At 36.9% G+C, this 26,432-nt stretch overlaps 2 protein-coding genes across 2 annotated transcripts in view; one reads left to right on the forward strand and one right to left on the reverse strand.

Moving 5' to 3' along the window:
• MTTP (microsomal triglyceride transfer protein) overlaps nucleotides 1–26,432 on the reverse strand; it is a 113,951-nt gene that overhangs the window by 5,417 nt on the left and 82,102 nt on the right. The window contains exons 8-15 of the mRNA XM_063458586.1: nucleotides 24,233–24,390; nucleotides 21,344–21,512; nucleotides 18,455–18,562; nucleotides 17,839–18,051; nucleotides 15,773–15,984; nucleotides 15,323–15,420; nucleotides 10,430–10,551; nucleotides 8,474–8,701 (exon numbers count right to left, since the gene is read on the reverse strand). Of these exons, the coding sequence (XP_063314656.1) occupies nucleotides 8,474–8,701; nucleotides 10,430–10,551; nucleotides 15,323–15,420; nucleotides 15,773–15,984; nucleotides 17,839–18,051; nucleotides 18,455–18,562; nucleotides 21,344–21,512; nucleotides 24,233–24,390 (1,308 nt within the window). The remainder of the gene's footprint in view (nucleotides 1–8,473; nucleotides 8,702–10,429; nucleotides 10,552–15,322; nucleotides 15,421–15,772; nucleotides 15,985–17,838; nucleotides 18,052–18,454; nucleotides 18,563–21,343; nucleotides 21,513–24,232; nucleotides 24,391–26,432) is intronic.
• The window catches only part of TRMT10A (tRNA methyltransferase 10A), a 158,528-nt gene continuing 139,692 nt past the window's right edge, over nucleotides 7,597–26,432 (forward strand). Inside the window, exon 1 of the mRNA XM_063458593.1 lies at nucleotides 7,597–7,612. The gene's annotated coding sequence lies outside the window, so the exon portion shown is untranslated. The remainder of the gene's footprint in view (nucleotides 7,613–26,432) is intronic.

The raw sequence follows: 26,432 nt of genomic DNA on the forward strand, positions 1-26,432 counted from the left end.
CCACAACATTAAAACCACTGACAGGTGAAGTGGACATTGAATATATCATTATAAGTGGTGGGATCTATTAGGCAGCAACCGAACAGTCATTTCTTGAATTTCATGTGTTTGTAGCAGGTAAAAAGGGAAGCGAAAAGATCTGCATGACTTTGACAAGGGCCAAATAGTGATATCTAGATGACTGGGTCAGAGCATCTCCAAAATGACAAGTCTAGTGGGGTGTTCCCATTTGCAGCAGTTAGTAGCTATCAAAAGTGGTGCAACAAAGGACAACTGGAAAACCCGCATCAGGATTATGGTGCCCAGGGCTCACTGATACATGTTGGAAGTGAAGACTATCCTGCCTGGTCTGATCACACAGATTTACAATCTTAATGCTGGCCATGATTGAAAGATGTCAGAGAACACAGTGCATCCCCGGTCCATTGCCGTAAGCATTTTCAGTCAGGAATGAGCGGAGCAATGGAAGGAGGTTGCCTGGTCTGATCAATTATGTTTTCTTTAAGATCAGGTGGATGGCATCATGGGGAGAAGCCAGGCTGGCAGAGGCAGTGTTATGCTCTGGGCAAGGTTTTGCTGGGAAACCTTGGGTCCTGTGGATATTACTTTGACACATACCACTTAGTTAGAGACTGTTGCAGACCACATACACCCATTCATGGCAATGGTGCTCCCTAATGACCGTGGCCTCTTTCAGGAGGTTAATGCACCATGCCAAATGGCTAAAACTGTTCAGCAATAGTTTGAGGCACATGAAAAAGAGTTAATTGGCATCCAAAATCTCTAGATCTCAATCTAATTGAGCATTTGTGTGATGTGCTGGAACAACAGGTCCACACCTCCCAACTTGCAGCACTTAAGGGATCTGCTGCTAATGACTTGGTGACAGATACCACAGGACACCTTCAGAGGTCTTGTGGAGTCAATGCCTCAAACCATTAGAGCTGTTTTGGCTACACACTATTAGGCAGGTGGTTTTAATATTAAGGCTGATCAGTGCATATACATGGTATAAATATTAGGTATATATTTTGCAGTACACTAATAGGTGCATTTTCCCACCATTTGGTTAACAGATCAAAAGAGAAAAAAGTAACTGATAGAGGAAAAAAGAGGAGGAGCAAGAAAAAAATAATCTATATGTATATATTTATATATTATATTTTAATTCATTATATAATATAGAAAACTAGCTTTTATTACTGATCCACCTTTTTCCCTCTATAGGCCACTTCTCACTTGATCTGTAAATTATCAATATATATAGATTGTCCCCCTAGCCATCGATCACTTTTGTTTTCCCATCAATCATCCCTTTTTTTGGCACCATGGGTAAAATTCTGAATCGCAAATCAAAATGAACATACTCAACCACTGTGATTCAGCAAGTGAACTTTACTGACAATCTACTTGATATCTACATATTAATTTTTAAGTCTAATTAGGGTTTTTTAAATTAATCTTTTGTTCATACACAGCCTTCTATGCATGGAACCAGCTATCTTGAAAATGTCAATGTCTACATTGCAAGGCAGTGATTCTTGTGGTCATGTTATAAAATAATGCAGAATTTTACATTAAGGTATTAGATCAAAAATCAATTTTCTAATGAGAACACAGGGGAAAGCTGCACTGCATACATTGTCTTAATTCAGTTAAATGCGGATTAATAGAAAGGCCATCCGATTTTATAAGATATAGTCCATCTTACTATAACACTACAATGGATGTGAAAAACATTGGAAAAATATTAGCAATACACTCAGCAGAATTTCAGAAAGAAACATCCATGTGAAAAGACTCCAAATTCTCTGTGCTACACAGACCAAGTGGCCTTTTTGCAAATAGTATGACATGATGCATTTGGGGTCTGTTATTCAGTTCTCTATACAGCATAGGCCCACTATACCCGACTAAGATATATACATGGGGGGTTCTGTACTCTGAGCATGCAGTAAAATACAAATATTGGATCTTTATGGAGGTACCTTACACTCTATTGAAATTCAACATTACATTTATTAAGTTTTTTTTAAAAACACAAATCAAAACCCTAAATATAACCAGATGTTTTGGCATAGATTTTTGAAAGAAAGGTTACCATATTGCTAGTCAAAAATGATTTAGTAGAATTAAATAAATATTCAGATTACTTTCAATATACAACTTGAGATGTGTCAATGTCTCAATAATATTGGCTAACAATACGTGATACTTAATACATTGACGTGCTTCAGAGATGATGTGAAAACATGTTCACTTTGAAAAAGAGGCAATGAGTGGGAGGAATGAATGCAGAGGCAACATAAAAAGAGTTTAGAGGACACGTTAACAAATGTGTATATAACAGCTTCCATGAGTGGTTCACTGGCTTTGTTCCTCTTCCTAAGTTGTGTTTCAAAGCTGTTGTATACACCAGACACATAATCCAAGGAATCCATGTATAAAGTGGAATTATGAGCCAAAAATGTGGTTCTTTGTTGAGCTCATTTGCATACGCCTACCCAGAATCCCTTGCAGTAGTTAGAGCACTGTTAAAGTGAGATTTCTGTGGGAAAAGCAAGTCTTATGGCTTGACTGGTGTCTGTATTTGTATTTAGCAATGTATTAACTATATATATATATATATATATATATATATATATATATATATATATATATATATATACACACATTTTAGCAGTTTTTTACATACAATATATATATATTGTATGTAAAAAACTGCTAAAATGTGTGTCTTGTAATACCTTTTTTATTGGACTAACAACATTTTTTAGTGACAAGCTTTCGGGAGAACCTCCCTTTCTCAAGTCTGAAGCATTTCTGAGCAAGACGACACATAGAATTCAAATTTTTTTGTGATACAGGGGTTAAAGCGACATGAGTGCAGATAAGACCGGTTTGATAGAACATAGACACCATTCTTACAGAGGGCAGTAAATATCTTATGTGAAAATCACAGAGTGAGGGAGGAGAAATAGAAACAAAAACAAGCGAACAGCGCAGAAAATGATGCTAGAAGGGGGGAGTATTAATATAAAGAATGCCTGAATTCCCATCCAAGAGTTACAGGATATGCATGAAGGTCTATGCCCAGCATACACAGACACACGTACACACTCACACTCGTGTACATATACATATTCACATGTAGTGCATATGTACAAGTATACACAAGAACATACACACTATACACAAGTACATACAATATACATATAAATATAACCAAATGCCCAAATATATGTACATGCACACCTACACATACATCCACACACAAGCACCAATACATGTTACACATATACAGGGCCAGATTTTCCTATAGGCTAACTAGGCTTCAGCCTAGGGCCTCAAGATCAAGAGGGGCCTACATTCAAATTGTTAGCAAAATTAAAATTACACTATGCTAAAAACGGTGAACACCAAAACACTGAACCGAAAATAAGGAGAAATTCTACGCATATGATATGACCAGTGGCATACTAAGGGGGGGAGGGGGGTGGGGGGAGCGGTCCGCCCCGGTTGCCCCTCCTGCCGCGATCGTCGAGACCGGCGGTCTGCAGCTCCACAATGTGCAGCGCTGCAGACCGGAAATGAGGGCCACCGGACCACCAGGCAGCCCCCACTGGACCACCAGGGATTTAAGGTAATTTTTTGAGTCACCCCCACTCTCCTTATCACCCCCTCCCTCTCACAATCACACCCCTCTCCTCATCACCCCCCTCCCTCTCACAATCACCCCCCTCTCCTCATCACCCCTCTCCCTCAATCACCCCCCCTCTCCTCATCACCCCCCTCCCTCTCCTTATCACCCCCCTCCCTCTCACAATCGCCCCCCCCTCCTCATCAACCCCCTCCCTCTTACAATCACCCCCTCACAATCACCCCCCTCTCCTCATCACACCCTCCCTCTCACAATCACCCCCTCCTCTCACAATCACCCCCTCTCACAATCACCCCCCTCTCCTCATCACCCCCCTCCCTCTCACAATCACCCCCCCACTCCTCATCACCCCCCCACTCCTCATCACCCCCTCCCTCTTACAATCACCCCCCCTCTCACAATCACCCCCTCCCTTTCACAATCACCCCCCTCTCCTCATCACCCCCCCACCCTCTTACAATTACCTCCCTCTCACAATCACCCCCTCTCCTCATCACCCCCCTCCCTCTCACAATCACCCCCCTCCCTCTCACAATTATCACCCCCCTCTCCTCATCACCCCCTCCCTCTTACAATTACCCCCCCACTCACAATCACCCCCTCCCTCTCACAATCACCCCCCCCCCTCATCTAAACTGTTTCATTTAACATATTGATATATATCACAGTAATGATGTATTTTATTGTCTCTCATGTAATTTACAAACTTAAAAATGGGAGGTGAAAGGGCCTCATAAGTGGAATAGCCTAGGGCCTCTTTTCATCTAAATCCGGCCCTGCACATATACCAATGTGCCTACACATACATAGACCCATATATATGTATATGTACACATACACCTATTCATATATACATACATGTATGCATGTATGTATACACTTTATACATACACACACATACATGTATACGCATACACATAAATACATGAACACATATACATGCACACAAACACACGTACATGCATGCAAATTAACTCATATATACAAATATAAATTCACAGTCACATATATAAGCTAAGCATACATGTATAAGAGTATGGGAAAGCACAGGTCTACACATAGTACTTTATATATTGATAGAATAAACATATTGGAATGCGTTTTAAAGTGTTGATACATATGACAGAACAGTAAGATAATGTTGGGGGAGTGTGGGACAGGAAACCCAAATCGATATTTAGTCCTCTATTCTAAACAACAACAATTTGATCATTCTGTCTTTAAAAGATTTTCTTTCTTGGGTATTTTTGAAACCCCTTTCAGTACTTTGATTTTTAGGTCCTTCAGTGAGTGGCCAGGCTGGGTAAAATTGTGTCCCACAGGAGTGCAGGATTCTTCTTTGTGGTGTTTAATAGAGTGTCTGTGCATATTCATTCTGCCATTTAATTGCTGGGTGGTTTCCTCAATGTAGCATCCTAGGTGGCATTTGGTGCATTGAATCATGTATACCACATTGCTGGATGTGCAGGAGTATGAACCTTTAATGCTGTAGGTTTTATTGTTGTGTGTGGCTGTGTTGTCTGTGCATATGTGCTGGTATAGTTTTCAGCAAGGTTTTTTGCATTGACTGGTCCCGTTTTCTTTATTTTTCCCATTAGTGGGTAGCTTCCTGTTAATTAATTTTTGTTGGAGGTTTGGTAGTTGTTTGGAGGCCAAAATGAGTGTTTCAGAGAAAATACATTTCTTAGAGTATCATCTTCTGTTAACATTGGTTGTAGGTCTTTAATGATGTTCCGTATTTCCTCAAGAGCTGGGTTGTAGGTGACCACAAGTGGCACTCGAGTAGATATTAATTTCTCGAAAAAACACACACAATGCTAAGGTTGTTCCCCTTTAAAAGAAAAACTACCAAGCAAGCCAGTAAAGTTATAAGTACACATTAATATTGAGCCTAATAAATCTTAGAATCTGGAGTCCAGTAGACAGGAAAAACTAGGGGAGAAAAAAGATATACAGAGCAATGCTAAATATTCTTGTATACAGTGCGTGAAAAGTATCCCTATATCAACAGAGATACACTGAAACTTTATTTACTTATTATAAGAAAAAAAGATACAATAGCACCTGTGTATCAACAGAATAACTCTGATTCCTATAATTGCCTGTAATATCTATACCTTGGTGCATAAATAAATCCTTTGTTCTGAATGCTGTTACCAATGAAGCTTTTAGGTGATAATCCCCTAAACAGCACAATCCCTTCAAGTCTCTCTGTGAAATCAATCGATTAGGCGATATAACAACCCAGTATAAACACAGTATAGAGTCTAGGGGGATGTTTAGCCAGTACTAATATAGAGAAATAGTATAGAGGGAAAGATGTCTGATGACAAGAAGAACAGCAAGATCAGGATGTGAAATTATAAGATAAAATCTAATGGGACGAAAACCTGTCGCTGTTCTATTGCTATTCCCTTACTTCTGCTAATAAACACCTTCGTGGGTGTTCTAAGCTGGATAGCTAAACTAGATGCTGTTTTCCTATCAAATAGAGTTGGACTCCAAGAAAAATAATGAGAGAATTAGTGATTAACAAAAAATAATCATAACCAAAATGGTGAGAGGAGGGGTTCCCTTAGTGCATAGTGAGTAGTGCACTGTGATGTGCCGAGGTGCAGTGACTGGGAATCCCCCCGTGTAACCCGACGCGCGTTTCGGAGTGTAAAAATCCTTCGTCAGGGGTAGAAATTGCCGCCCAAACCCTCCCGGAATTTAAATAACAGGTGGCCAATCATAGACGGGATCGTCACGTCGTCGTCAATGATATTTATTTCTCTCTGTACTGTAGCAGGCACGTGCGTGGAGTTTTTACATCAGAGTTGATTTGTTTGGTAATAGTCTTTGGTTTTTAGCCTGTCTCATAGATTGGGAGAGTACATTTAGATGGGAATTATGGTCATTAAGATCAGAGCATATGCGATGGTACCTAGTGACTTGGCTGTAGTTGATGCCCTGTTTAGTATGGAAGGGGTGGAAGCTGGAGCTGTGAAGGTTGCACATGTCTGTGGGTTTCCTGTAAATTGAGGTGTGGATTTTTCCATTGTTACATGTCGCAGTGGTGTCCAGAAAATTCACAGATCTAGTGGAATATTCAATTTTTAGTTAGATTGGTGGAATGAATGTGTTAAAAGAGTCATGGAACTGTATCAGTTTTTCTTAGCTTTCAGTCCAAATTATGATGATATCATTGATATGTATGGTTTGGTGTGTCGTAATTGGTGTGATTGGTGTGCCAGTTCTGTGATAATTTGGGGGGCTGTATTTTTGGCATTGATGCCATCTGTACGTGGAATGTTGCTGTACAGAGATTCCACATACATGGTTACAAGGATGGTGTTAGCGGGGAGATTCGTAATTTGGCTGAGTTTGTTGAGGAAGTCGGTTGTGTCTTTTATGAAGCTGTTGGTGTTGGTGACTAGAGGTTTTAAGGTATGTTCTACCAGTCCTGAGATCTGTTCTGTGAGAGTTACCATTCCTGTATTTATGGGTCTTCCAGGATTACCTGCTTTGTGGATTTTGGGAAGCATATAGAAAGTGCCCATGTGGGTATGAGTGATTGCAAGTGTAGATGCAAATTCTCAGGGAAGCATTAAATGAGCTCCCTAAGTTGTAATGTATATTCCTTGGTGGGGGTCTTCATTTAGTTTTCTATAGTATTTGTCATGTGACAATTGCCTGTCCCCCTCTTTTATGTAGTCCTGGGTGTTCTTTATCATTACTGCGCCTCCCTTGTCTGTTGGTTTGATGGTGAAAGCATGATTATTTTTCATGTAGTTTATAACCGTTTATTCCTGTACTGAGAGATTATGAAACATTTTCTTTTGGTTTTGCTTGGTTGTCAAGGATACTGTTCTTAGATGGAAACTTTCAATGTAACTGTCCAGTTTGGCATTTCGTCCTGGTACTGGAGTGAAATTAGTGTTCTTTTTCCTGTTGTTGAAATCCATTGTGGTTTCAGTGCTCTCTTTGTCATGAAAGTATTTCTTAAGTCGCATCCTTCTGCGAGCCCAATCTCATCAAGTTTTGTGCATGTTTCGTGTGTCTGTGTATGCTGGATATAGGCCTTCATACATATCCTGTAACTCTTGGATGCAAATTCATGCATTCTTTAGATTAATACTCCCCCCTTCTAGCACCATTTTCTGCATTGTTCGCTTGTTTTTGTTCTCTCTCTCCCCCTCACTCTGTGATCTTCGCATAAGATATTTACAGCCACTGCAAGAATGGTGTCTATGTTCTATCAACTCAACTTTGAATTCTATGTGTCTTGCTCAGAAATGCTTCACATTTTAGAAAGGGAGGTTCTCTCCAAAGTGTGTCACTAAAAAACTATGTTAGTCCAATAAAAAAGGTATTACAAGATACAATTTTTTCCTGTTTTTTACATCTACATCACTGGACAAATACAGCTACAATCTCTACACATACACATATACATACATATGTATATTAAGCTGCTGTTTTACAACAGATAAACAAGAAACTGCATTAAAAAAATACTGCTTTGCATGAAACACACCAAATGTGATAATATTAGATTACATGTTTGATACCTTCTCTTGTTGCACTTTGCACAATAAGTAGCTATCAAGATGCATTTTTTACTAAACAGTGGACTGACAAAGTTACATCATTTACATCATTTGGAAATCTTAAAATTGTGTCCATCTCGGATATTGTGGCCCAAGATTTGCTATTCTCATGCTAATTCACAAACGTTCACGTTTATATCAATAAACCACAATCATGGCACTTGCCAACATGTATAGCTTATCATGATTTGAAAATAAACACATTTTTTTATACTGTTACCTCAGAATGATCTGTCAAAAGCACCAGTCCTTTCACCACACTCATTGGATCACTAGTTGTAGATAGTATTTTTGACATTAAATCACTGTACCCTTGGAAAAATGTAACAGGCCGAAGCTGTACATCAAGCAAAATGGCCGACATGCCAGCAGAGGTCTCAAGGTCTTCCTCACCTTCATCTGCAGTGGCGGCTATTAAGGATTCAAGACCCTGAGCTTCAATCACAACCTGAAAAAATACATGGTGCTTACTTTTATTATAACTAATAAAACCTTAATATATTAACAATGGAGTTTCCAATATATATATTATATATATATATATATATATATATATATATATATATATATATATGTTTTCATCTATAAGTTAATTTACTGCATGATGGTGGACAAGTCCTACACAAAAGAATACAAATCCTGTTAAACTTACACAGAATTTCATCATGGAGTCATTCAAAAAAATTGTAAAGAAATAGTTTACATATTTACTTTCCAATTAATGGAAGGTGGTATGGAGTCACACTGTTACATTATACAATGTTCATAATAGGGGAGATGTATCAAGGCATATACAGGTTTTATGAGAACTTTAATTCAATCAAGCAATGTAGAAATGGTGCACTTTTGTCACTGCTTTTTAGATAACGTGCAACAAAATAAGTAAATAATAAGTTCACTTCCATTTTGCTGCAGATGTTGCACAACAATGTACTTTGGGCAGTAATCTTTTTCTACATAAACTTGTTGCAATACATTTCTCTTGGAATCGCATAATCCCTGTTGTGATTCTCTTCTTAAAGTGAGGGAAAATAAATATTTGATCCCCTGTAGATTTTTAACGTTCCCCCACCATATCTTTCTTGGTTTATACCAATAAATATATGTGTAAAACTCTAGTGCAACATATACAGCAGTCATTAATTGTGCCCCTCTCCCATTATTTACATGCCAAGAGAGGTGATACAGTGAGGGGAAAAAGTATTTGATCCCCTGCTGATTTTGAACATGTGTCCACTGACAAAGAAATGAGCAGTCTATAATTTTAATGGTAGGTGTCTGAGAGTGGTGGGGAGGAAATGGTAAATATGATTGATTGGAGGGTTGGAGTGTAGGGACAGGCACACACTACACACACATACACAGACATGCACTCAGCTCAGAAATTTAAAGATACTGTTACACAAGCACATACATAACACACATAATGCGTATGCATGTGTATATACAACAATTGCTATCATATTTAAACATCAAATTTTGCTTTTATTTGTGTGGCGGGGCAGGGATTTGGGGCACTCATGATGCAAATCTGGCCCGGTTTGCTAATACTATTACTTTAAGGTGAATGCATGTGAAGATGTAGTGACTAGCAAGTTAGGGGATAGTAGTGACTATGTAATGATTATACAAAACACAAAATGAAACATAACTGACCTTTTCATTTGAAATTTTAACTAGAACAATAATTTGGTGAACGTAGCTTTCTACAAAGCATCTGTTAAACCAGATTATACTGGGTGGTGGGTCGATATCAAAAGGAAACAACTGTTGAGGTGCTAATTTAATGTGAATTATCACATGACACTCTAGGAACCATAACAATTGTCTCTCAATTAAGTCTTTATGATGTTGGTCGGTCCTGAGAGCCAAAACTTTTACAAATGGTTTAACCTCAAAGTGCTCAAGACAGCGCCCATTCTCCAGGTCACTCTGCCTCCCTTCTTCAGCCCCAGTTTCAATATGGAAACCTTAGACTGAGAACGTCAACCAGCACACAGTCCATCATTGGCATATCACTGAGAAAAATACATTAGAAGTGTATGTATAACAATTGTTCTGAAGAGGATCTAAGGGATTAGCTAAAAACGTCTGGAGTAACTTAGGGCACCTGTCAGCTGAGTATCCTTATGAAAAATAATGGTTACTTAGGCAAGAGATGATCTATTAGAAATACCTGTATAGCGTGTAGTTCAGTGTTTTTTGAATAGAGAAAGGTGTCCATGTTACTTCTTCTTAGGATGCCAGATCCAGAGTATAGAATATCTAGACTATAGGTTGCAGAAGAATCTGTTCCACCTGCAATTAACACAAGTATGACAAACCTTCAAATGTTAATATACTGTATGTACAATATATTAATTTGTCACTCTTTAATGTTTCAGGTCATTCTTTGTGGGCATGGTTTGTTTAGCAAATCACAAGTAATTTCTCAGAATCACATACCAAATATGCCTCATACACAGTTACATTATGAATCCCAGTAATTACATGGATCAGATTTTCCCATCTAAATATTTCAATAGCATTTATTTTAAAGTAACTCCATAACTTGACATGGTTATTTAACTGGCTTTATTGCTGTAGAATGTGCCCTTTGAGCAGAACAGGTGCTAAAAGGTGTACATGTAAAATGCTGAGGATATGTAACATTTTCACTGATATCAGAAGTGGTATATAAGCTAATCTATCTTGGTTTGTTTCTTGTGCATTATCAATAAAGCATTTATGGAAAACAAAGAATATCCCAAAAACTCTGCACTCTAGATCATTATAAGCCGACATCGGTGTTTAAATAAATACCTTCTATTAATATGTAAAACAACCAAATAAGTATTTTGATAGAATTTCAATGAATTAAAGTCACTAGCATTGAACCTTATGATGGCATTGGCATGTAATGCCAACCTACAGCATTCTCTGGAAAAAAAAATGTGAGATCAACAGTCTGGCAAAATGTATTGGTAACACCTATATGGTTATTCACTAAAGTCCAAAAGGCCTCATACTAAATGGAGCAAAACAATTCAGACTGAAAAATCTGGATATTGTTCATAATACTCAGCAAAGTCCAAATTTTGCAATTCAGGCTCCAAACAAGGTCTGCATTTGGTGCAGGTTTCAGCTAGACCGAACATCACTGGATGGCTGAAATCAGGACTCGGAGGCTTCAAATCAGGGTCTGGCAGTGCGAGAGTTAATGATGTGGTAACTGTCCAGCGCTTGATAGCCAGCCACCACATAAAAAAAAGTAAATAAAAACTACATGAGGGTCAATAAGATACAAGTCAATACGTTTAAAACCTCCCCAACTGCCATGCACTTTCTTACATTTTCTGTGCCCCATCAATTATGTTTGATATTACAAATATTCAGATATCTTGATCAATCACCATAGCCTTCCACAAAACCCCTGGTCTGAAAGGAAAAAGAAGGGAAGAGAACAGAGGGTAAAGGAAAAGATTAAATAAAGGCAGAAAAATAATGGAAATGGAGGAGCAAAGAAGAGGGGAAAGAGAAAAATAAATCTTGCAAGGAAAAAGAACAAGTCTAATGAGGAAAAGGGAAAAAAGAAAAAGGAAAATAAAGGAAAAAGTATAAAAGAGAGAGATGCAAAAAAAAAGAAGAAAATTATAGAAAAAATAGAAAAATCAAAAAGAAAAAAATTTAAGATTGGGATAAAATTATTTGGAACAATTAGTATTACTCTTCTCTAAACCACATTCACAGCAGAACTTTAGCTTCTTACTGATCTGTATCCTGTACTATGCATTAACCCTCTCAAAATCCCTGAGGGATCACCTTTCTTTGTCACAACTTATGTGGCCCTATTTAAAATAAAATAAAAAAATTGGAAAATCGACAAAAACTACAGTGCATGCTTCTGCCACTACATCTCATAAACCAGAGTCTAAACCTCAGAAAAAGAGTAGCATTCAATATCTGATAACAATGTGCTACTCCTTTAAGTTGTCAAGGGCTTAAACATCCATCTACATTAGAAGATAACGATTTAACATCTATTTGCTCATTGCGCTCACCTTCTTCCCATTCTAACAGTGGACTGGTAGACTAGCCCTTTGACACAGTCACTTTCTTCACCCACACACACTCTAATAGTTCCTGAAATATGTCAAACTTATCGTCCCTTAACGTTACTGAACATTCACATTAAATTATTTGAAAATAATCTTAGCTAATACAGTTAAACATTATCTCCCACATTTGATTTATCTGGACCAAGTGAGCTTTGACCCTGGCCAGGCAGCAGCAATATCACTAGAGCCATCAACCTGTTTTATTATGTCCAGCTCAAAACACATCCACAATCTTATCTATGGACATGGTAAAAGCCTTTGACAATGTGAGCTGTGGCTTTATGTTCCATATACTTGCAGAGATGGGATTAGGCACAGGGATTAGATCTCTTAACAATTGCCTTTCAGCCTATGTGAAGTTCAACAGATAGTTCTACCCTCGGTTCACCCATCTAAATGACACTAACCAGGGATGTCCCCTATTCACCTTACTATAAAGCATCCATGTTAGTAGAAAGCATATATGTTAACCATGATAGCAGAATGGTCTTTGGGGATCTATAAAAAGATGGGTTCAATAGAAAAAGATGTAGGGGATATCTATTTCTGCCCAACTCTGAACCTCTCGCGCCCATATGCCCATTCCGGTCCATTCTTCTATTACCCCAAATATAAAGGTATAAAAATTATTAAGAGTCAACCCTACCATATCCTCCCCTATTATACCACTATCCCTTTTGGTTTTACTGGAATCTCAGGATTTTGCTTTCAAGACACACCTGCAGAACTGTTATGCTTCAATCATATTTAAAAACTAACTAATAACAGTCATCCTACTGGTTCAGTATCAAAACTCAGATCTGAGCCATTTTGTTAACTCCCTCCAACCAAAACCAGCTATTTTCTGACACCTAACCTTTTCTTTAGAGAATTGGCATATGCTCCTTTAGCAATACATTACATTTTGTCAAAGACTTATCTAACCATCATTATCAACACACCCATCAAACTAACATGTTTTATCAGACAATTGGAGGCAGAAATTACAATCACTGTATCACACTAACAGCACCCTCACACACAGCACCCTTACACATACACAGACACAGCACACACTAACAGCACTCTCTCACACACACACACACACACACACAGCTCCCTCACACACAAACCACCCTTACACATACACACACTGCACACGCAAACAGCACCCTTACACACACAGCACCCTCACACACAGCACCCTTACACATACACACACACAGCAGACACTAACAGCACCCTCACACATACACAGCACCCTTACACACAGCACCCTTACACACACAGCACCCTCACACACACACAGCACCCTTACACACACAGCACCCTTACCATACACACACACAGCACACACTAACAGCACCCTTACACACACAGCACCCTTACACACACAGCACCCTCACACACAGCACCCTCACACATACACAGACACAGCACACACTAACAGCACCCTTACACACTGCGCCCTTACACACAGCAGTGTGTGTGTGCGCGTGTGTGTATAAATATATATATGTGTGTGTGTTTGTACTTTAGGATGCACACCCTTATGCAATAGGCTGCGCACGCCTATGCACTTCAACCTCCACATTTGTCTACACTGCCCTCATGTTAAGGATTTTTAGAAGGACATCCTTTTTGCTGTTACAGATACATGCAGAGAAGACCTCTCTGGTTTACTCTCTCTTTGCAGTTCTGCTACATTATACTAAAACGCCTTACTCCAAAATACAGAAACAAATTTAAAAAATATTCATCACTCACTTAATGTTGCTTCCTCTCTGACACCTAGACATTGTAAGTTATATATCCCTCCCTTGTTTTTTGAATGGATGTATGGGATGAGAGAAATTAATTTAATTGAATCTTTATTAGCTGCAAATAGAGGCCATTAAGTTATTACTAACCCTAGAGTGAGTCAGAATGTACTTGGATTCAGTGGCAATGTGACCACGTAATTTGCTCAATACTTGGGTTTGTTCCCTTCCCTCACCCAAGTTAGCGATGTTTTGAGTCCAGACAATTTAATTTCGAACTCTTATTGTTGCAATTTTGAAGTGGAGTTAAATTACTTGTAGGAAATTGCATAGTCTTTCATTCCCAAATTTGTATAATTACTTATATCTAGAGCATCACACGTGTCCTAGATGGTTGTATGCCACCCACCACCGGGTTTGGTCAGATTGGTGGACTCTTGCTACTTTAGATCTTGCAAAGGTTAAGTCACTGCAATACTACTGTTTACAAACCCTGGGGTGAGTTGGAATGTCCACGGACTCAGTACTTCATCCATAATTTGCTACTTTTATAAGTTTTAACATGATGATCTGAAGAAGGATTAGTAGTTATGTGTCCTACTTTTATAAGTTTTAATACACTGATATGAAGAGATCTAAGTATTAATGTGACCACGCAATTTGCTCCACATTTGGATTTGTTCCCTCTTCCTCCCATTTTCTTCTTCCCTTACATGTATTGAACTTGGGTCTCTTACTGCTTACAATAAATGTTAACTAATTTTAAAAAAAATAATCTCCTAATACCAAAAATGCCTAATTGGTATGAAAACCTTTGTTTCACATTATGTATCATACCATTATGGTGTGAGATTATATATATACATATATAGTGTAGCATACTTTATCGTTTGAAAGTTCACTATTTCTTATATCTTTCAATAAAAAGATTTTACAACAATATACTTTAGGCCATGTCAAACGATGCTTATTAAAAAGTAAACTCAGAGTCGTAGTTACATAGGATGAAAAGAGACATGTGTCCATCAAGTTCAGCCTTCCTCACATTTGTTTTTTGTTGTTGACCCAAAAGAAGGCAAAAAACCCCAGTTTGAAGCACTTCCAATTTTGCAACAAACTAGGAAAAAAATTCCCTCTTGACCCCAGAATGGCAGTCAGATTTATCCTTTGATCATAAATGTGTAAACTGTCCAGACATAATCAAAACTCACCAATAATAATAAAGATACATACGTGTAATATATCCAGAGTAAGCAGATGAAGATCCAGACTTTGAAAAACGATTATAATTATGGATCCACATGTCCTTCAGATTCTGTCGAACTAATTTACTGCAGATAATAAGACACTTGTGTCAAGGGATATGTTTAACAAATATTTACATGTAACATTTACTGGTAATGTTTTATGTTGTTTTACATTGTTTTTGCAAGAAATTCTAAAACCTATGCAAAGCGTAAAGAGCATGAGACCAAACAATCAGACAAAAGTAGACCAAGTAGTCATAGATAAGTGCTTAATAGACATGCATAGGCTCAAAGGAGGGAGACAAAAAATAAAGACTGAAAACATAAAACAAGATGGTTAACAGTGAAGTCAAATTTGCATGTCTAATGTACAACTAAAGAATTGAACAGAACTGCTGGAACGCATTTATCATGGAACCAAAGTAATGCACTGTACCTGGCTGGCATCTGGAACTGGAGAATATCTTGGAATATAGAGAGCATATACTTATTCATTTCCTTCGGGAGCTCCCCGATAGAAAGAAGCAGATTCTTAACATCCATGTAGGAGGGTTTATTGCTCAATATAATAGATGCGGCAGCTGTTCTCACTGTCTTCTCGTGGATTTTATAATTTTGGTGATAAATTCTGTTCATAGTTTTCTTTACCTAGTTTGGCAAGGTATATGTTTACAAACATGCTTTTTTTTTTTTACCAATGTATCTAGTCTGCACAAAAAAAGACCTGACTTTAAGTATTGGTTTATCAATCTTGCTACAATGTTTTAATCCATTTTAAAGTTTAAGTTTCATTGCTTGAGAATGTCAACTGATGGCTCTCAGCCAATAAATAATGTCCACACCTGATATGAGTTGGTGTGATTATATAAAAGCATGAATTTGTACTTTATCGACCAACTCAGTCTGGAATGATCACAGGCACCTGACACAGCAAGGTAAGTATCAAAGTATTTTAAATGGTTTGAAAGATTTCCAATGGACATCAATCTGTCACTATATTCAAGCAATGTATTTTGAAAAATATTTTTTTTCAAAATACATCTGAATTTTTTTTTTTTTTTTAATATTCTGTAGTTGCAATGGTGATGATGTAGTTGTTATATGCTGTAGATGTTAGGGTTAGGATGATTAGTTAAAGTTACAGTAAGAGTTACAATTAGTGTTAGGGGAAAGTTTAATTTAATTAAGTTTAATTTACATTAACATTTAACAGGTTGTTAACAGGTTTTCAAAAACTGAGATAAGCTATACAAAATTTTAAATTAAATGAATAGCATTTTTCATCATAACTTAGTTTTTTTAAAAGGATCATCTTACTGAAATTGTTATGGTGCAAATATCTTGTCCATGCGACCATTATTTTTTATAATCTTTAAGATAAATACATTTTTCTGTGTGTAGGGCTGCCTCCATGGGCTGTCAATCAGCTAGCTGGAATATTCTCTTCCTCGCTGGCAATGTCAGTTGTGTGCAACACATATTATGCAAACACAGAATGTACAATACACTAACCCCAAAACACCTTGACTTTTGGCTTACTGATTGTACATCTTCGCATAGATTCGATAGAGGAATTGCTATTTAGTAAACAAAATAAGTCCTTACTCTCCTAAGACAATACAGCCTCCAGTGTGAAAGCTCCTGCTGCACGGTTCTCAGTTAACTTAACTCTGTAACTGTCTAAAGCACAAATAATATAGTTTGTGACCTGTATACCCTTCCAAGGTGCAGAGGTCAGAAAAAATACTACAAGCAGTTCTGCTAGCAATTTATGTCTCTTCAGCTTGAATGTAAGAAGTTGCTTGTCTTTGATCTACTACAACTACTGCAAGGCCCAGTAAAATTATGACTAAGGCTGATGGGAGTTAAGTAGACATCTGTTGTAATGGGATAATGAGGCAATCACTTGTAAAATGGCTTATGTGTGATATCATTCCAATCAGCATCATTCTGAGCCTTGTACGAATTTTACTACTCAATAGCTTTATATAGGAAGTAAATATTGTAATCGACATATAAAAATTAAGACTGATAAATCTCAATAAAACTATCCATTTCTATTAAAAATTTTGAATTGGAGATTTGTCCTAAATGCTTCTTTAAAAGAATCAGTTGATTGGACAATGCTCTAACAAGGAAGTAAGTGCTGGGCAAAAAGTGGGCAATGCTTGCTGAAATATGTACGATTTTAAAGGCTAAGAAAATATTTGTGCAAATTTTACTAAATGCATGTTGTTGTATGTTATATGCTGTAGGGAAATAACTTAAATTTACTAGCAATTTGTTAAGATTAAAAATCATGGCATATGTGAATTTACATATTATATGTGAATACTCTTAGTTGTGATATTGCTATTGTAAAGTTGAACTATTCCTATTTCTCCATGCATCCACCAATCCATCCATCTTGGTTTCTGTTAGTCTAATAAAAAATTAACAATATTCACAGTTGTTTCGTCTCTTCTATGTTCAGTATGTCTACTGACTTATTCACTCTGTTACCTCCTCAGTGATGAATGCTGTATCATATTTCTTGAGTGCATTGATGGCAATGCTGCTGATGGGTCCCTCCCCAGACTCAGAATATTGTAACAGCAATGGAATTCCTTCTGGAAGATTGGCATTTTTCAGGGCTAATAGATGAGTCTTAATATCAGAAGGTTTTTTGGGATTCTGTAATCCTTCCAGGACAACCTTCTTGGCCTCCAGAACTGCCTGTAAATTAACCAAAAATAATTTGATTAAATATTTATAAATATTTTTTTTTTGTTATATTAACCACCCTTTCCCCCAGTGAAATCCCAACTATAACTCGTTTTTTAAAAAAAATTGTAAATATTGAGGTTCATTTACTAAACAGTGAGTTGTGAACAGAAAAACACTAATTGCTTGTCATTGTCAAATGAAGAAAGAAAAAAAAAACATGAAATGTATAAAGAAGAAAGCAAGAAAAAAAAATCTAAACAGATTTTAACTAAACACATTTTATAGATATCCATTACACATGATAAATCAAATGTAGTGAATATAGAATACTCATGAAATACACTTATACACATAAAGTGTGGCCACAATTCAATAACCTTATTAAACGTCTGAGTATAAATATAATAGTTACCGGTAGTTTACATCCTCCTTCTTTACACAGCTGGTTGATAAGGGCCCCCATAATTATGACCACTGTTTCTCTAATTTCTTCGTTTGCAATGATTCCTTTATTTTTATCCTGGAGATTTAAAATTAAATACAAGTGGAAATAAGTTTGAAAACATAGATTTTTCAAATTTAGCCCTTTAACCCCTTAAGGACACATGACATGTGTGACATGTCATGATTCCCTTTTATTCCAGAAGTTTGGTCCTTAAGGGGTTAAGGCTCACTCAAGAATCCAGTCCATTAATACCTGTTTTATTAGACTAATTTAGCTTTAACAAGGCCTGAAGAACTGCCTTTTGTGTACAGTCTTTTAGGACAAGATTTAAGATGACGGCAATAAGTGCACTTAAATAGTAACTTCTAGGGTTATATCAAATTGGCATCAGGGCAGATGAGTATAACCCATGTACAGCTCTGAATTAAAGAGTCGAGTTTATCAGGAGCCACTTTTTTTTTTTGTTTCATCCTGCAATTTACAAATGTGACCACTAGGTGTCTGAAATAAACTGTAGCAATTGAGATACTATAGACTTAGAGCATAGACAATACTTCTCAGGTAGTGGTTCATTTTTCCCACTACATTTAGGATATCCCATGGATAACTGACTGGGCCTGGCCAGAATATTTCAGTATTAAGTGTGCCGGGAATATTTGTGTACTCTGCAATTACCATGACCACAAACTAAAAAGATGACTGTTAAACAGTGTGGCCACAAGGAGATAGAGAAAGGGTTACTGCAGTACACAATACATTTTAAAAAAAAATCTAAATTAAATATCCTGTTAACATTGTGCTGCTAACCTTGTATCCTGTTGCTCGAGGAAGGGTCAAATATAAGTACTAACAATAAAGAACTAACGGCAGCGCACCTAGATGCCATAGACTTGCAGATCACTCGGCAAATGATGGTGAAGGCATCTGGCTCTTCAATGGGGAGGGTCATTTTGTTGTGTTTCTGTTTCTCTATTTTTATGGATGAGTGTGCTTTCTTTGTGTAAGGACAATTTTGGCATGCAAAACGTTTGTTTATTTTTGGTCCTTTAAATAAATTGTATGTAGCACATTTGGCATCATTTCTTTATTGTTGGTGCTTATGCCTGTTAAATAGTGCTGGAGATAACCTATTGCAGTGTCTGGAGAAATGTATGACTGTCTTGGTAACTACTGCTGAACATCCAGCATTATAATAGCTAAAGGGACACTGTAGTCACCATAACAACTACAGCTTAATGTAGTTCTTCTGGTGAGTATAATCATTGCCTTCAGGCATTTTAAGGTAAACACTGCCTTTTCAGGCATTTTAAGGCACACACTGCCATCTGAGGAGTGGCCACTTGAAGGTGCCCCCTAGGGATACCTCCAAGTGGCCACACCTCAGATGGCCACTGGAGGTGCTTCCTGGGCAGTGCTGAATAGTAGGCAGCACTGCTGTTTAGCATCTCCACACTCTGCATGGGGACGCTGAATTTTTCTCATTTAGCTGATAGGCTAAAATGGTGTTTGGCCCGCCCCCTTGTCGATTTCAGCCTACGAAGAAGCATTGGCTTGGCTAAAATTCAGCAATTCTAATGTCACCAAGAAGGCGGATCGGGGCGGGGCCAGCTTTGGCAGACCCGCGCGGCACTAGAATAAGTTGAATTTTTTTGGACAAGGGGGGGGGGGGGGTAAGACACTTAAATGTTCTTGACCCCATAGTTCCTTTAACTTCAGAATCATAATCCAGTGTCGGGCTGTATATGACTTAAAAAGATACTCTAAGCACTAAAACAACATTTAGCTTAATTGAGCGGTTTTAGTGTGATCATAACCTTGCAGTCTTACTACTTAGGAGCTATTTAGGCGCTAAATCACTTTATCTGCATTTATGTAGACCTGACTACCCCTTTTCAGGTTGTGATTCTCAAAGCCTCCATAAAAATTTGTTTCATTTAGATCTAACATCACTGTGTGCTTTCTTTAGAAGTTCTTATCTCCTGCTTGGTAATTGAAGTTTAATCAAACACAGGAGACTGTTGAAGAATCTATCAACCAAGCAGGAGATAAGAAATTCTAAATCAAACACATAAAGGAAGATAAAAAATGTAGACTCTTTTTCAGTGTGTATTGTGTAAGTCACAGCAATGGAGGTGTGGCTTGAGCTGCACAAACAAAGTGATTTAACTCAAAAATGGCAGAGAACTGAGCATTGAGACTGTAGGGGCATGATCTATATACCAAAATCACTTTATTAAGTGTTCGGGGTGCTTAGAGTGTCCATTTAATTCTGTATTTCCAATGTTAAAATCCCATTTAGTTGCTTGTTCTCATTGTAACAGAATGTGTAGCTATAAAAGGCAAGGAAATTACAAACATTTTAACAAAATGAACATTACTCTATGGAATATCCACCACGTGGGACAGACAGCATTTGTTTCAATACAAGACATGGGTAAAGTACTTACAAATACATTTTTACTTTGTGATTCTCCATTTGGCCTCCAGGGGAAAAAGGGACCATTTAAAGGTATTCCAAAACAACTGTACACACTAATTGTATTCAGTAAGTATAATGCACATTGATATTAATTTTCATAAATATTAAACAGTGTTGTTTATATGCTATTCTATTTATAATTTCTGTACCACTTAATACTTTGAAAAGTATTCTAATAAACAAAGATTGACAAAATATATATATATATTAAACAGTGTGATGCATACAGAACTAAAGAAGAATAAAGGACAAAAGGTAGACCTCTAAAGTTGGGAGAATAAGGTTCTGGCACTCTGCGATTTATGAGTTCCAAAGAGGTGGCTTCAGTATCAATAAAACAAGAAAATAATATATGGATATACATCATGTAAACTTACTACTAGAGCTCTCAACATAAGCTCATTAGGATGGGAGGCCAGGCCACAGGCATATAAGAATCTCTCTTGCAACAAAGAGCTACGGCTATTATTGAAATCCAGAAATTCCAGTACCGCTTCCAATGAGTCAGATGTCTGAGCAAAAGTCACAGCATCAATGAGTTGAGGACTTCCAGAAGGAATGACAAAAAATATTTTTTTTATTATGCTGCTGTTAAGGTCAAATATTACTTTTTCAATAAATTTAAATTAACAAATATACAATTTTTAATTAACACAATAAAAGATAAAAGCTAGAAAGGGTCATAATTTTTTTTTAAAACTAAAACAAAGTTTTACATATATTTTGGACTTGCCAATTGTTAGGACCATTTTTTAACTATAAATGAGCTAATTAATTATTTCAGAGGCATTTCTCTCCCATTTCAACCTGAGGTATTTCTCTTGTATATTTTGCGTACATAAAGAAATTTAAAAGATCCTAATACTACACATTGATTTCTGCAAAATTGTCTATGGCTATGATATGGAAATCTCTTAATCCATCCACTAGACAAATGGTTTTAGACCTGTTGGATCCAACACAAATCCACGTAGGGAGACCTTTGGGCGCTCTCTCCAAATATCAAAAGAAATTGAAAAAAAAATTATAGCCACCTCTCCCCTAGGAGATCTGAAGGTCTCCTGTCTGTAGGTTCACCTATCTTTCTGTACTACACTGGCACTCTTTCCTTATCTCTTTTCTGTGTTGCCCTACCACCTATCTTATTTCACCTTCTCCCTTTTCTTTTCTTAGCCGCATGGCCTTCTAAGTAAAGTTATATGTTAACATATACTAAAAATCAAAAACAAAGAATATGAGAGCTCCGAGAAAAGGCAAAAGATCAGTAACTCAGTACCTTGCCCTTCAGATAGTCCCAGTTCATGTCTCAAAAATATTTTTGCTCACTTGTGCCATTACAGAGAGAACCTATACCATTTGCATATCAGACTGATCTCGCTCATGGGGGCAGTCCAGATCCCAAATACCCTCTGCAACCCCGGACAATTTGTTTTTACCTTATTTGGGTCATGTCTGCGAGGTGTAGCTGATTACCTTCTAGGCACAATGAACACAGGGTCCATAGCTGCATTACATTTTTAAATTCATTAACCATGCATGTTCAGCGTAATCAGCTCCTGCTTACATTTTATGACAGTATCTCAAGATTGATGACATTGTCATATTTGTGTCGTATTTGTGATGAACATTCTACTTTCATAGTATAAGCAATGTATTGTTTGCTCTTGAAAATTTCTACAAAAATGTATTCATGGGAAAAAAGTATTTTACTTTTAGAAACATGACCATATTCTACAATGTTTGGAAAACTTACCACTGGTTTCTAAAATGTGTACAAGTTGGTGGTTAACTTAATATCCATTAAGGCTGGATAGACATTATGATAAAAACAGTCCATTACCGATTAAGAAGAATTTTGTTTTAAATTAGTGCCTGTGTCCAGAGACGGGATAGAAATTGTCTTCTGTATCTATGTTTTGTTATTTTGCCTTTTACTGGCCAAACTTTAAACATTAATGAAAATAAAATACATGTTTTTGGTTAATAGGTTAATTTTCATTTGAAAACATTTTTTTTTTATTGGATAATGTTACTCAAAGATTTGATCTGCATATTTATGCTTAGAAATTCCCTGGGTTCTTTTAAGAAGATCTCAGAGTCTCTCCGTGAATGGGAAGGTTTTCAGCATCGCATGGCCAAAAGCTGACTACTACTTGTACTACTCTTACTCAGTGATACTTAATACTCACAAGTTGGTGTTCAGCAGGTCAGCTGAAATTCCTGCTTCAAAACTAGTGACTACATTAAAAATATTTTTAAGACCTGACATTTTATCCTTTAACTGAGAGGTCGAATAAGGACTGATTGGTTTCTATGCCTGAATGGACATTTCTATTATAGGAGAATGGAGATAAACAGGAACAAGAAGTTCTGGTACATGGAGCAAAATTGATGCGGGTTAAGAGTAGAGGTTGGGTTTGGAGGATTCTATTGATAGTGAGGAGATGCCACAATAGAAATACCTCAACACCCTTGAGAAAGGCAGCCAGGAGGTGCCGAAACATTGGGGTTATTATGGACTCGTGTTTCTGCCAGATTAGGCTTGTGGAATTTGTGGTAAATATCATTGCATATTTGATTGTCTTATTTGTTGTCACTTTACTTTGTGCTTTATGTTTGTTATGCCTATTGTGGTTTAATAAAAATATTTATGTATATATCCCTTTGGAGTTATTTTTGTATTATGTATTTTTGTATTATGTAGTAGATGTGGTTTCATAAACAAACCAAATAATTTTAATAAAAATATTTTTTAATCCAACATTTGAATTTATCAATGAATCTGGAAAATGAAGGAACATTCAATGTAGATATAAAAAAGTATTTTAATTTGGATGATTTGGTTCGTTTATGAACTAACAAAATATTTGCCTAATTTGTAGTATTTGTAACGCTCATACATACGCACTTTGCATATTTTATGGGTGTTGGTTTATTAGTTGAGTGTTTTCAGTTGTTTGGTTGAATTCAATAAGCATACAATGTTATATTTCGTTGCCACTTTTATGAGAGACTGATAATAGTAAAACAGTTGTCGAAGAGTATTCGCATTATCAGCTATAAACATGTTAATGATTATCAGTCAATAGACTGTAATCAACCCCTTCATCGGTTCTGGCAACTTGAGGGGATTGACAGGATTTAGTCTTCTATTACTACACAAAGAGTGGAGTAGTATGAGCTTGATCCATATAGACCTTGTGTGCTTCTTTATCAAACTATTTAAAAGCTTAGAAACGTAACAGGAGCTACTAAAGCATACTCACAGCACATCATCCTTTTCAGATTTTAGTATCTTCAGAATGTCTGATTTCTTAGCTCTTCGAAGGCTCTGAATTAATGCTAGAAAGCTACGGCCTGCACCAGTTTTTGATAGATTTTTGGGTATGAAGTTGTTACGATTGGCCTTCCATTCCTGTAAAAGCTGAAATAAAACCACACACAGAAATGTAGTAAATAACACATGCTTGAATATGAATTTGTGTCCAATAATGGACCAAATCAAGCTGCTCACAGCACTAGATCTTAAGATGCACATAATGTCTTGGGATAGTGAATGAGAATTGTAAGTCGAGGAGAGATGAGAATGGTGAAACAAGGGATCTTAAGATGCAAGTAATAGATAGAAGTTTAGAGAAGGTCATCCATTAAAGAGGTGGACATGGAATGTGGAATATCGAACAGCAGGGGTACAATAAGGGAGGAGATGCCATTATAGGAGAATAAAATAGAAGAAAATGTGGGTGATGGATATGTAATCATGGGGAAAGATTAAGTGACAGACCTAGAATGAGGGGTGAACTGATGTAGGAGCATTTAGGTTGCAGGTGATGGAACAAGAGAAAGGGTGTTTATGCAATGCCTTTGCTATCAAAAAGAGCTGACTTTTCACCCAAGCATTTTTCTCTAGCCCTGAAACCTCCTACTATACACCAGCAGAGTCCGCTCATATAAAGGGTCTGTTAAACTTACACATTCTCTGGCACACTTTTAGGGCTTCTGGGTCAACTTACACAAATGGTATGCCCTTCCAATTCAACTCACTCACAGCTCTACTTTTAAAGTTTCCTCTTGTATATCACTCCATCATACATCTTTTAAATAGGCATATTGAATTTCTCCACTAGACTTAGACATTTATGCTTTATAGTATACTCTATTCAGTGGTAGGCAACCTTCGGCACTCCAGATGTTTTGGACTCTATCTCCCACAATGCTGGTGCACCCATAGTGCTGGCAAAGCATCAAGGGAGATGTAGTCCACAACATCTTGAGTGCCGAAGGTTGCCTACCCCTTGTCCTATATAAACAAAAACAAATTGCAGTCTTTTTTTAAAAAGATTATAACACCAAGAATACTGTGCAAAATTGCAAACAACCAATAATACAAAGTGCAAAAGTACTACAACAACTTATTAACTACATATGCAAAAAAAAAAAGCCAATTAAGTGCAATTCTTCTCAGCAACAATTAGATTCCTGAGACACAAAAAAAGACAACAAACAAAGGGTGTGCAAAATATACATTTCTATAGTATACATTTACATAGACTTCCATCCTTATTGCCAAGGTAAGCCAAAAAATGAATCACAAAATATATATAGTGCAGAAACATAAAAAAAAAAAAAAAAAAAAAAGAACAATATGGCAACTGAACTAACTGAAAACCAATCACAAGTGGCTGGAGTGCCACTCAGAACTATTAAGGGGTAAAAATGATAGTCAGTTTTTTCCTAAAGTTAGCAGATGAGTATGCAATATCCTGGTTATGAAGGGTGGTGACCTTCAAAACAAATGTTAGCTTGATGTTTACATTTCTTTCGTACTAGTTCTCGTTAAAAAAAAAAAGACTTTACAACCCTCAAAGTCAAACCTCCTATTCATAACAAATATGTTAATTTGGTCTGCCCCCAAACAGAGTAAGATGTAGCATATGATACATGCATGCAAAACTATGATCTCTGAACCTAAATACATGTGAGATCTGTCCATTTTTATTCTAAAAGACATGTTTGACAGTCCTTGCATCATCCATAAGATGTCTCCCAGTGCCTACAAATGCTTTGTTATATCCAGTTATTTATATCTTAACCAATTTATTATTTTCAGCTAATTCTGAATGCAAATTCACACTTGGAAAAATCTAAAATAAAAAACAACTACCATATATACTCGAGTATAAGTCGACCCGAATATAAGTCGAGACCCCTAATTTTACCACAAAAAATGGGAAAACTTATTGACTCGAGTATAAGACTAGGGTGGGAAATGCAGCAGCTACTGGTAAATTTCTAAATAAAATTATATCCCCCAAAAATATATTAATTGAATATTTATTTACAGTGTGTGTCGATAATGAATGCAGTGTGTGTATGAATGCAGTGTGTGTGTGTGTATGAATGCAGTGTGTGTGTGTGTGTGTATGAATGCAGTGTGTGTGTGTGTATGAATGCAGTGTGTGTATG

The sequence above is a fragment of the Pelobates fuscus genome, chromosome 6 (assembly GCF_036172605.1).
Source record: "Pelobates fuscus isolate aPelFus1 chromosome 6, aPelFus1.pri, whole genome shotgun sequence".
Taxonomy (NCBI): Eukaryota; Metazoa; Chordata; class Amphibia; order Anura; family Pelobatidae; genus Pelobates; species Pelobates fuscus.